The sequence below is a fragment of the Zingiber officinale genome, chromosome 6B (genome assembly GCF_018446385.1).
Source record: "Zingiber officinale cultivar Zhangliang chromosome 6B, Zo_v1.1, whole genome shotgun sequence".
NCBI lineage: Eukaryota > Viridiplantae > Streptophyta > Magnoliopsida > Zingiberales > Zingiberaceae > Zingiber > Zingiber officinale.
The window spans coordinates 130,183,303-130,196,265 of NC_055996.1; the positions used below are offsets into that span (position 1 = coordinate 130,183,303).

At 37.5% G+C, this 12,963-nt stretch overlaps 1 protein-coding gene across 3 annotated transcripts; it reads left to right on the forward strand.

Moving 5' to 3' along the window:
- The first annotated feature begins 17 nt into the window (after window positions 1-17).
- LOC121989518 lies at window positions 18-11,070 on the forward strand. Of its 3 annotated transcripts, none has more exons than XM_042543614.1 (18): window positions 18-441; window positions 2,310-2,491; window positions 2,856-2,963; window positions 3,073-3,147; window positions 3,238-3,385; window positions 4,830-4,912; window positions 5,001-5,056; window positions 6,598-6,734; window positions 6,841-6,931; window positions 7,139-7,204; window positions 7,296-7,518; window positions 8,868-8,969; window positions 9,239-9,324; window positions 9,410-9,532; window positions 10,329-10,398; window positions 10,492-10,583; window positions 10,675-10,779; window positions 10,846-11,070. In XM_042543614.1, exons 1-18 carry the CDS (start codon window positions 113-115, stop codon window positions 10,960-10,962), a joined length of 2,193 nt encoding a protein of 730 aa, XP_042399548.1. In that variant the 5' UTR covers window positions 18-112; the 3' UTR covers window positions 10,963-11,070. The 3 variants fall into 3 exon arrangements, with proteins under 3 accessions (XP_042399548.1, XP_042399549.1, XP_042399550.1); XM_042543615.1 differs by having other exon boundaries at window positions 2,859-2,963; XM_042543616.1 differs by lacking the exon at window positions 18-441 and adding an exon at window positions 1,210-1,899.
- Window positions 11,071-12,963: the final 1,893 nt, after the last annotated feature.

Consider the following 12,963-nt stretch of genomic DNA (forward strand, 5'->3'; position numbering starts at 1 on the left):
ATTTTATCATCGTCTAATACGAAACTCACAAACCAACCCACTACGCGACTCGTAACGACTCCGAGCCTCTCTGGTTTTGAACGGGCTCCAATTTTATATCCCTAGTCATCGCATGGCAGCGGCCGTTTCGACGGCTCTCTGGGCCACTCGGTACTCTGCGCTGTTGCTCGCCTCCTCTGCCCATCTTCGCTTCCCGTTCGGACCCGCACGCACGAGGCAACACCTGATCCGGCGCTTTCGACCTTTCACTGCCATGGCCGCTGCGTCGACCTCGACTTCGTCCCTTCCCGACGCCGCCGAGAAGGTTACTTCGCCTTATGGCTCTTGGAAGTCCCCGATTACCGCCGACGTCGTCTCCAGTTCTGGCAAGAAGCTCGGAGGCCTGGCCGTCGCCGGAGACGGCCGGCTTGTTTGGATCGAGACTCGACCCGACGAAGGAGGGTCAGTGGAGGAGGGTTTACCTTTCGATTTGCTATCATTTGGTTATAATTCGAGATCATGTGAAGCATTTCTAGTTTATCTTTAGCCTACGATCTTAATTTTTATTCTAAACCCTGTTGATGCCGTATGGATATAATTGAAGATTCATTAGTCAACTAAGTGACTTGTAGTCTGGTCGCGCAATAATGCCTAGATAAGGCAACACACTAGAACTTGAACGGTGAAAAAAAATTTGTTTTGCTATAAATTCTTGCTACTTGACCTCACATTTACTGTTAATCACTAAAAACTGACTGCTATTTCTACAAGTGGTTTAAGAAAGTGGCATTTGGATTTATGATGGTTCCCCACTTTGTAACAAAGTGTTCATTTCCTGTGTATGGTTTGTTTGGAAAAGCTGCAGAATTGGCAACATACATTAGTATAGTTCCACAACCTAGATGTGATTTTCAAACATTCTTCAAGGCTATTAAGGAGTCAAGAACTGGCTTAGTGTGCTAGAAGAAGCCTTGCCTAATTGAATGCTAAGCTTTTGCAGCACTTGTTTGTTAGACTCAAGGAGGTAGGGACGGGCTAGCTCATTCTCAAATCAAGAAATTAGGTGATGGTAGGATTTTGCACTGATATTGGCATTGATCCGGCAGTAAGAATGCGAGTCCTCATTTAGCAGAGTCAACGCCACGTGGAGGTCGAAAGATAAAAGGCCAACCAGAAGCTTGGCCGAGCGGATAATGATGGTGACGACCGGCTGAAGCTTCCGAGCGGAAGCAATACACCCCGGCGGGAAGTCGGGGTTCCGACGCTCATGATGAACAGTATAGTAGTGCCGAGCGGATGGCCCGCTCGGCCGAAGGAATAAAGTATCAACACTGCGAACAGTCTAGAGCACATGACCAGGAATACTCCGAACGGACGTATACCTTAGTCCGGTCGGACGTGATGCGACTGCCGAGCGGCATCCCGCTCGGTGCGGAAACAGAAGGGCTAGAATGACAAGACAGAAGATTATGCTATCTCATCAGAAGATTATGTTGTCCCATCAGAGACGTGCTCGGACTGTAGCAGTAAGGGGTCAGGCAAGCTCCTCTGACAAGCCCATACTGGGTATGGGCTGAGGACACGGGTGTGCCTCGGTGTATGTGCATCAGCCTCCTCAGAGCTCTATATAAGAGCCCGCAGACTTCGCCGGAGGTATGAAAACTCTGATCTTCGGAGCTATTTCATCGTCTTCTTCTTGCCTGACTTGAGCGTCGGAGGGTCGTCGCCGGGGACTCCTCCCCGGCCCGACTTCTGTGCAGGTTCGCCGGAGGTCTGTGCAGCTGGTCGGAGATAGAGGAGAGTGCCACGTGCCCAGCGTCCGTCGATTCAGCGACTCGGACAGGATCAGGCATGATGTAGCTTTGTTCAACAAGAATAACTTGGCGCTTGTGGCTCCAAAACTGCAAACAAATGGGACTGGTATTAAGTTACAAATCATAACAATGCCCTATATACATAAATTGTCTTTATGTCTTCATTTTCTCATCCCAACTACTTTTTCTTTATTAGCTTGCTTTGTGTATGAATAGTTGATGGTATCATATTATTAATTTCTTTTCAGGGTCTGTTTACCTGCTGTACCTATTTGATTGGATGAGTAAATGCCACTCATTATTGTGTAATTTTTTTAATTTAAGTTGCAACTGTCGAGTACCAACTTTCAGTTTCCAAGTTGAGGACAATCTAAATTCAAAATCATCCCACCGATTGGATGCCTCTCTTTGCGTCATTTTTTCTTATAAAAGAAATGATATTCTAGAAAACTCAAGTTAACATTGCAATTTCTCACATGTTTGTCATCGGAACTACTAACTACATTATGCATTCAGGCGAGCTGTGCTTGTTAAGGAATCAGCAAGTATGGAAGAAAAACCAATGGATATCATACCTCCAGAGTTTGCATCAAGGACATTGGCCCAAGAGTATGGTGGCGGCGATTTTGCTGTACTGGATGATACAGTTATTTTTTCAAACTACAAGGATCAACGGTTATACAAATTAACTATTGGAAGTATGACTATTACTCCTATTTTTTGCCTTATTGGTTCTTTTTGATGTTTCTCTGCTTTTGGTTTAAAGGCTTTTGATGGGAGGCATTTTCATGGATGAAAAACTAAGAACATGAACTTGAAAAGTGATTATGTCAGTGTTTTGGCTTACTTGCTCCATAAAAGGATACAAAACACCACATAGAACAAACTGGGAAATTGTCATTAGAGCTACCATGATTTGTGTAAAACCTTAACCTTTTTATGTATATAAAGCACATCAAGCAGAAAAAGGTTTCCTACTTATTTGGTGCACTAATACTACTCTATTTCTTATTTATTTTAATAGTCTGATAAATAGTACAAGATATTTCTGTTCACTTCTAGCAGGTTCTGCACCAATTCCAATTACCCCCGACTATGGTGAGACTTTAGTCTGTTTTGCTGATGGAAGTTATGATCCTCACTTCAATCGCTATCTTACTGTCATGGAAGGTCTGTTACAATCTAGTCTAGAAACCCTTTTTGCTGGACACATTGGAAGTCAAAATTTCATTTTATAAATCAACTGTTTATCTTCTATTGGTACATGTTTTCTTTACAGATCACCGAAAAGGTAGCTTAAACAACCCCAGTACTATAATTGCTTCTATAGATCTGAATGCGATAAATATTGATGGTAAGACATTTTTAATTTCTCTTCACTCGGCACTTACTTACAGTGACAAAAATTCAAGCACTTTTTTGTTTTCTGAATCATGTACAAAAGAACCAAAGGAACTGGTCATTGGCAATGATTTCTATGCCTATCCACGGGTAGATCCAAATGGAAAGAGAATGGCATGGATAGAGTGGAGCCATCCTAACATGCCTTGGGACAAAGCTGAACTTTGGGTTGGGTATTTCTCTGAGAATGGGTGAGTATTGTGCTGGTTGTTATTGTATTAGGCATATAACTTTTACTCTAGTTGCTTTGAAGACTTTGCATCTTTTTTACATCTGAACTAGCATTTCCATTAAAGAAGGAAAGAGTTGCCCTGTTGGTATCTTTCTATCATGCTGGATGGGCACGTTGATGCAGGGCGAAAAAGAGAAGAGAAATAGAATAAAAAAGGGCAATCCGGTGCACGAAGCTCCCACTATGCGGGGTCCCGGGGAAGGATCCATTGTACACAGCCTTACCTTGCTTTTTGCAAGAGGCTGTTTCCAGGATTCGAACCCGTGACTTTTTGGTCACAAAGCAACAACTTTACCGTTGCTCCAAGGCTCCCTTTCTAGAAGAGAAATAGAATAAGAGTATAAAAAAACAAAGAGAAGATCACTTTGGTGGAGAATAGATGGAAAAGAAGAGAGAATAAGAGATCTAAGAAAATAATTTCATTAATATCTCACTTCACAACCTGAGTTCACTTATATAGACTTTATGCCCAAAATAAAGGTAATAAAATATGAAAAAAAATGGAGTTTGTCGTGGTACTCTTATCAATTATAGCATTGCATAGCGTTCAATGATGAGATAAGATTCATGTAGCCAATTTTATATAGTTGGGCAAAGATTGTATGTGTTGTGTATGGATAACCTCACCAATTGATTCATACATTAATTACAATAGCAAAAAACAAAAAATATATAAAAAGAACAAATTCTGAGAAAACATCTGAAAACGTCTGTACTCTATATCACACGTCTTTGAGGTCATCAATTAGTTATCCTAGAGAATGATGCACTCTGATCTTTCATGATAATTGGTCTGCATCAGTTTATTTATTCTGGTATTGCTCTTGGACATCTACTAATAAACATTGTACATGCTGAACCAGAGTTGCTTCATACTTGAATTATTCAATTATGTTATCAATTATTATACAGTACAATTCATATCATCATTTTCTTATTTACATGGAAATTCTTGGACAGACTTAACTTGCTTCATCCAGTATTTTTCTTTGGATATATTTTTTTTTCATGATTAACATAAAACTATATCCATTCTTGGCAGACTTTTGTTACAGCAAATAGTTATGCTACTAAAGTTTTTTATTAACTATTGTGAATCTGATTCATCTTTAGAGTTTTCCATAATATGTTATTTCAAAGTGGTATGAGAATAACAGACTTTACAGTGCATACTTAGATTGTTATGAAATATTTCTAGTTTCTTAAAACAAGATTTTCTCATTTCGATTCTATACTTTGCTAATTTAAGGTAGACCTCTAGAGTTTAACCTTTGTTATATCAAGATGAAGGTAGCTTAGATTCTCTTCTCCTTTTCTTGTTGATATGTAGCTTTAAATTCTGTTTATTTTTTACGATCTACTTAAATTATCCATATAATTTAGTGTGGCTCTTCTACTCACAGAGATCTGTCCAACCGGATATGTGTTGCTGGTGGCGATCCTTCAATAGTTGAATCTCCAACTGAACCCAAATGGTCACCCAAAGGTATTTTTTCTGTATGTAATGAAACATAGGAATTTATCCTTGTCTCCGTATTGTTTATATTTGCTATTTTTTTTGTGTAACTCTGCAGGGGAGTTGTTCTTCGTTACTGATCGGGGAAGCGGTTTCTGGAACTTATACAAATGGGTAAAGTTGGCTCTAGCTTTACGTTTTGGAGTCTTAGTAGCACACCTCTTGGCAAAATAATGTACATTGAAGTATACAATTGAATGTATATAGGAAAGCTAAAGCCAAAAGTATCCTTTAAATTTTATTGGTTTGCTTATGTATAATTTTAGTGTTATATTATTTATTATTTTTGAAAAAAAAATTAGGGACCTAGTTGAAAATTTAATTTTTTGATGGCTCATTTATGAATTTCTATTTAATTTCCTAATCTAATCCTCTTTCCCGACCCTTGTTCTATCTTCTTCCTCACACACTCTCCGTTTCTTCTTCGCGACAAACTCTCAAACCCTCTGAGCTTTCTGCCTAATCCACATGCCTACTCCATGTTTGTCGTCTTCGCTATAGCAATAATGCTCGAGGTGATTGTATATGATTGCCATTGCCATGCTCGATTGCCATATGCGGCCATCATCTCCAGCTATAATGCACGAGATCCTACAACATTGCTCCTTCTTCCCTCAGGAATTCTCTTCCCTCACATTCTTGGGTGATCCAATTTCATCTCTATTGGTGAGTTGTCATAATTGAATCCTCCTCTTTTTTCCTTTGTCAATTTGGTGCATCCTCATAGATGCATTGGTTAGGGGAGTTTTGAGTTTTCAGGGTGAGGTTGTACGATCTAAGTCCTTGTTCATATGAGTGTTTTACCACAGAATAGGTGTATGGACGAGTAGGCATTGAGTGCCAACACAGGAGGAAAGTTTGAAAAGGTTTGGGATTTGTCATGAGGAAGAAAAGGGAGGGTGATAGCGCTTCTTCATGCGGAAGAAGATAAAATACGGATTGGGGATGAGGATTAGGTTGGGGTATTAAATAGCAATTTTGTAAATAAGTCAATTTTAAAAAATTTAAAACTAGGTTCTTTTTTTTTTCTAAGAAATGATAAATAATTTAGCATTCTCTTACCATGTTGATCCCTTTCAAATTGGCTGGGCAATTCAATATATGACAAGTTAGAAACTTTGTTGTTCTGTTAAATGTCACGAAGTTATGATTTATCTCTTTTTTCCCCCTTTTGTTGGAGTTTAAAGAAATGAATTGTGTGAATAGGAGAACTAATTTCAGTTCCATTAAGAGATGACATGCAGCATTCATGGCCCTCTTTTTTCTCAATGAAAAATTTGATGTGAGGTTTCCTTAATAAAACATTTGATGGGGACACAATTTGAGTAATAACATGAGAGATTGTTCTTCTGTAAGATTTAGATGTCTAGTGAAAAACACCTTACCAACCTTTTCAGACTTTGAGTTGAAGACAAAATTATGTTTGGTGGATGTAAGGTGTATGATGATAAGGAAGAATAGCCCCTTTTTTTCGTTTTTTTAAAATTATGATTAAATTTCAAGATGACCTTGTAAGATTGTTTTAAAAATCACCCCATTAGCAAATTATTTGAGCATGCTAGTTCTGTGGAATAATATATTTTTCACCTCATTTTTTCCCATTTGATGTTCTCTTTTGTTATTGATTATCTGTTCATTGCATCTTTGTGTCACAGGATGAAAAGAAAAATGAAGTGGTAGCTATTTATTCTTTGGATGCTGAATTTACCAAGCCACTCTGGGTATTTGGCATCAGTTCATATGATTTTGTTTGGAAAGATGGGGATAGTAGCAAAATTATCTGCACTTACAGGTTTCTAAATTCATTTATTGAAGTACACTCTACTTTTATACTGACTTTGGGACCTTTGGATATTTGTCTTTCTTTTAGTATGATCAGAATACTTTCGGCTTTGCAGACAGAATGGGAGCTCATACCTTGGAATCTTGGATTATGGTACAAATTGGTTCTCATTGCTTGATATTCACCTTACTGATATTGGAAATTTAGTAAGTTTATAATTTTTTACCATTAATTATATGGTTCTCTTATGCTGTTGTTAGAATTAATATACTATTTCCTTACCTGATGAGGCAAGCATTTACAACATGATATGCACCCCTCAAAATAATATACAATTAATTTAGTTACTACTAAGTGCCAAGTTTTAACATATTTGTTTAGGCATCAAAGTTTGATACATTTGGCTTTAATAGGTTAGTTGTGGCTCTTGTTTGTATGTTGAAGGGGCATCTGCAGCCCATCCACTGTCGATTGTCAAGGTTTGATAATGTGCCATTTAAATTTGTTAGCATATATGTGATCACACTTACCCTAGGATTGGCTGCTCTCTACATTCTTTTACTTGATTAGGTGACTCTGGATGTGAACCAATCAAATGCAACAAAATCTTCAGTACTTTGGTCTTCCTCCCCAGATGCAACAAAATATGATTCATACTTCAGCTCTCCAGAAGTTATTGAGTTTCCAACTGAGCATCCTGGTCAGAATGCTTATGCATACTTTTACCCTCCTTCAAGTCCTGCCTACAAAGCATCCGTAGATGAAAAACCACCATTATTGCTTCAAAGCCATGGTTTGTCTTTTAATTATTTCTTTTCACACACATTCTTGGAAACTGCTACCCCTTATCTTTGTACATTTTACTTGCTGCCCTTGTCACTTAAATGTTGATCTGGGAATTGCATTCTTTTTACAATGTGTTTGTCATTGGATTTCTGCAGATGTATAAGTTGTAACAGAGACCTTAATAGGAGCTAGTCACAGCTAATAAACACAAAATGTACCTAATGTCAGCATTCTTTTATACATGTAAATGGATGGTTGAAACGAAGAAACATTTTGAGTCATATGTGATAGACCAATTTAGTTCCACATGGTGATTTGTGGCCTAATGAATTTTTTTATAAGTTTGAATGAGTAACTTGGGATTGAGCACTTTGGATATAGTTGATGGGTATCTCTCCTTCAAAGAGGTTGTGATAATTATATAAAAGTAGATCTAATTCTAAGCATGATGAGATGTTAATGAGCTCAAGTAATAGTTTAGCTACATCTTGCTATAAATTAGAGATGATTTAGGTTGTGAGTCGGACTTTGGGAACACTTAGATTTGTGATGATACTCAAAAAAAAAAAAACAATGCTGCTGTTGTTCAGGAGCAATTACATGTAGCTCGAATAAATGATAAAAATGGGAGAAAACATCTTAAGATGTTAAGATGATATGGATGTATTAAAAAATGATCAATGAATTATAGGTAGGAAAGTTGAATCAACTAGAACTGAAGGTTTGAGGTAAAATAAGCAAAAGAAGAGTTAATATAATTGAAAATGACTTTAGAGTTTTGAATATTACTAATTATGCAGCTTAACATATATACAATGGAGAAATATGGTCCATGAAGCCCACGCTAAATGGTTCAATGGTTCATGGTTGATCTGGCGATGTTGATGACGATGACAATAAGAGTATCACATTCATTTGATTTAGTGTTGCAAATCTTTCACATGGTTAATGGCTCAGTTACGCCAAATTCATTTGATTTAGTGAGTCTATACTTGATATGTTAAATTCATTTCATTCAATGAGGTCATACTTTATCTCAGTGATGAATTTTCTGGATTATGTACCATTTGGATATCATAATCTTGTGCTTGTTGCTTCTTAAATGTAAGATAGGGAATCCATAGGCCTAAGATCCTGATGTGAGCTTATTGATGTGTTCACTTTGTAGTGCAATAAGCACATCATCATTTAAACAAGTAGGCCAAGTGTCAAAGTGCAATTATTGTAGAATATCCTAAATTGACAAAAAGACTTTTGTTTTCTTAAATTTAGTGCTTAAATTTATCTGTGAAGATCTGATCTGAGTGTCTATTTTGATAAAAAATTGCAACATTTGGTCTCTTAACAATCTTGCAGGAGGGCCCACAAGTGAAACAAGTTCTGGACTGGATCTTAAAATCCAGTACTGGACTAGTCGAGGCTGGGCTTTTGTCGATGTCAACTATGGAGGAAGTACTGGTTGTATATCTAAACTCTCTGGTTTTTTTTCCTGTTATCGTGCTGAACTTCTTCTGAACCTTTTACTCAACTCTATTATTTTCTAGTACCATATATTAATGGGTGCTTACTGCTATGGCAGTTTGATTTTAGTAGCCAGTTATAATGGATTTTATCGCTTCAAAATTGCCACCTAAAATTTCGTGGTGTTTATTATTTTAACTTGTGGTTATAGAATCTAAGTTGGTAAAGAATTTTCATTTTATTGATTAAACTAAATGGCTTTCTAGGTTATGGGAGAGCATACCGAGAAAGACTTCTAGGACAGTGGGGTATTGTTGATGTCAATGATTGTTGCAGCTGCGCTAAGTTTCTGGTAAGTCATTGGTTGCTCTTTCCTATATTAATTAAACATAACCACTTGATTTATAATTAAGGAAATGAATATCTTTCTTTTCAAGGTAGAAAGCGGGAAGGTTGATGGAGAACGACTTTGTGTAACTGGAGGATCAGCTGGTGGATACACCACATTAGCTTCTCTTGTTTTTAAAGAGACGTTTAAAGCTGGTGCTTCTCTGTATGGGGTAAGGCACTATTCTATTTAGTTTTACTTTGATCCGAGGTGTCACAGGTAATCTTCTTAAGTTTAACCATATTGTTTTTCTTCCACTTATTTATTCCTATATTCTTGGCAGGAGCTATTATTTTTTTTCTTCAGATTTTAAAGCATGGCCCCATTTTTTTATTTGTTCCATTTCTTTTGTCATAACGAACTAATTTCCACTGACCATGACCTCTTTGCCCAAATCTCGACCTGCAAGCTTTGAGCAAAAGGGGTATGTGCATGTATTATCAATTATGAGCATCACTGTTTACTGAGATTGCTGTTGCAGAATCAAAGAATTACATGTATTAGTATGACACTTGACTGGTGATATCTTGAGCAAGCATATTTTTATAACTAAATTCCTAACTAGTGGACCATTCTAGTTTCTTCTTATGTTTCAAAATTTAAGGGGAAGCATTATAATACTGAGAACTTTCAATTGTATGTAGATCCTAATAGAAGAAAAACTTGATATAGTGGTTATTGTTGTTGATTGACCAAACACTGCTCGCTTATTGATTCTCCAGCAAAATTCTTTCTACACGTCTCCATACTCCCTAAACTACAGATGTTCATGCTACAAGTTGCCTTGTGGGTTTTTTTTTTGAATTAGCGGATTCCTGTATGTTCTTGCTAGTAAATAGTGTTCCTATTTTATGAAAAAAAAAAAACAATATGTTATTTTAATCTTTTCTGACATGAGCTATTTATTCACAATTTTTGTGTTATATTTCACGTCAACCAATATTCACTTTTTTGCTGTCCCTTTGAAGGTAGCCGATTTGTCTCTTTTGAGGGCAGAAACTCACAAGTTTGAATCCCACTACGTTGATAATCTTGTTGGTGAGTACATTTTGTTGAATTAGATTGTTGAACACATTTTGACTGCAATGGACAAATACACGCATGGTTTATTCTCTATTCTGCTACTTACAGGAGATGAGAAGGCTTATCTCGAACGGTCTCCCATTAACCATGTCGATAAGTTTAACTGCCCAGTGATTTTGTTCCAAGGCTTAGATGATAAGGCATTAATTTAAACTTCCACTTTTATTAGCAATTCTGATTATTTGACAAATCCATGGCCCCTCAAATCCTGACTTCTGATTTTGTATGCAGGTTGTGCCACCTGATCAGGCTCGTACGATACACAAGGCTCTCAAGGACAAGGGCTTGCCTGTTGCTTTAGTTGAATACGAAGGAGAACAGCATGGGTTCAGAAAGGTGATCCATGTAGACTTTGATATCTCACTCAGGCTTTGAGTTGCTGATGCATTTATTTTTCCACAGGCCGAGAACATCAAATTCACACTGGAACAAGAGATGGTATTCTTTGCTCGTTTAGTTGGGCACTTCGAAGTTGCAGATCCTATTATTCCGATCAAAATTGATAACTTTGATAATTAGTATGTTAGCAGTAATTTTAGTTATATTATGTAAACGTCCATAGAGAAATTAACTGACCTCGAAAATTTATGAAAAAAAAAAATACAATTTGATCTTCTTGATGTAAAAGTGAGACGATTCAGAAATAGCATGTTATAATGTGGTTATGACGTGTAAACATAAACTTTTGTCATGTGGATCGAACAATTATTCTCCTTCCATGATCCATAAAACATGAAACTACAGGCCTATGATTCCTTTTCATCCACATAAGGGTTGATGAAGCTTCTAACTTTATAGAAGAGGTTTTACATAGCTAAAACAGATTGTTTGTGTTTTTAATCATTATCCAAGTTCATTTGTTTCAACTATTTTAAAATGTGTTATGCAAGAAAATTTCATTTGTTTTTATGAGATGTTATTATTCTCTTTTATTATCTGTCAATTTTAGTAGAAATATAAAAATAAAAAAACAATTTCCTTTACCTATATTTCTTCAAATGGATAAGCGCAATTTAACCACCTGTATTTCTGGATTATTAAATAGGATAAAAATTAAAAGAGTCCCTTTCACTATTAAATAAAACTATCGTATGATAGTTTATATTGCTGCATTTTAACCATCAATTGCATCAACGTTGTCTACAGTGAAACACCAACAACACTAAAGTGTGTTTAGTAGGTGTAATCTGTCTTATAATATAATCCAGATTACATTACAAAGTTGATTATTTTGTTTGGTTCATTTTTAACTTATAATGTAATTTAATCTGGATTACAAAATGTAATGAAGTTTTGTAATCTGAATTACAAAACAAACACATTATAATCTGATTACATTACGAGGTCATCTTTTAATAAAAATTTAAATGTCAAATATACCCCTATTCTGTCGCCGCCCATCTTTGGCCGCCGCCATTGCCACCGCCCACCACCGCCCCCGGGCGGCCGGCAACCGTCGACGATCGGCGACCGACCGCCGGCGATTGGCGACCGCCGACGACCGGCGACCGCCGACGACCGGCGATCGGCGACCGCCGACGACCGGCGATCGGCGACCGGCGATCGGCCGGTGGCGACCGGCGATCGGCCGATGGCGCCCGGCGATCGGCCGGTGGCGCCCGGCAATGACCGATGACTAGCGGCAGCCAGCGACCGACGACAGCGGCCACCGCAAGCTCCGACAGAGATGTAGCACCCGCCGATAGAAGTCGTAGGATATTTTTGTCATTTTATAATAATACGAATTACATTCCTTATAAAAATAATGGACACCAAACAAAAGAATGTAATCACTTTTGTAATTAAAGATTACATACATTTCATTACCAAATGTAGTAATGTAATCAAGATTACATTACGTTACATTACAAATTTGATTACATTACAAGCTCAATTACTTTACGTCCAACCGAACGTAGCTTAAATACTCTCAATAGGGGCAGTCTTGAGAGTCGTCTAGATAACGGATTTTACATATAATTTTTTTTTTTTACTGAAAAGAATAATGAAACAGCAGCCAACACACTAAACGACTCATTATTAGGGGTGAGTAAAAGTTCAGTCAAACTGAATAAATTGACTAAACTGGTTGATTTTTTAAATTCGGTTCGATTATTTCAGAATTTCAGTTAATTCGATTAAATAAAATCGATTTTTTTGGTTTTTCCGGTTCAGGTTCGAGTTTAAAGTTGCCTATTCAGTTAAATCGAAAAATCAAATTATTTAATCCAAACCATATTTAAAACCTGGTAATGCTAATGCACTTACGCACTAACGCTGACTCTGAGTCGCAGTCTGTCTCGTAGACATCAACGTGGGCGGGTCCCGGGTGGGTCTGGGCCTGGACCTGGTGAGTGGTGGCTAGGGTTTTAAAGTTTTCAACCTAAATCCTTGAATTTCTCATTCGCTCGCTGCTCGCGTCTCCTCCCTTCCCACCGCGTCACTCGAATGCTCGATCCCTTCTGACTCTCGCCGCTGATCACTTGCGAGGCTGCAACTCCGCCGGTCCGCCTTGCTCAA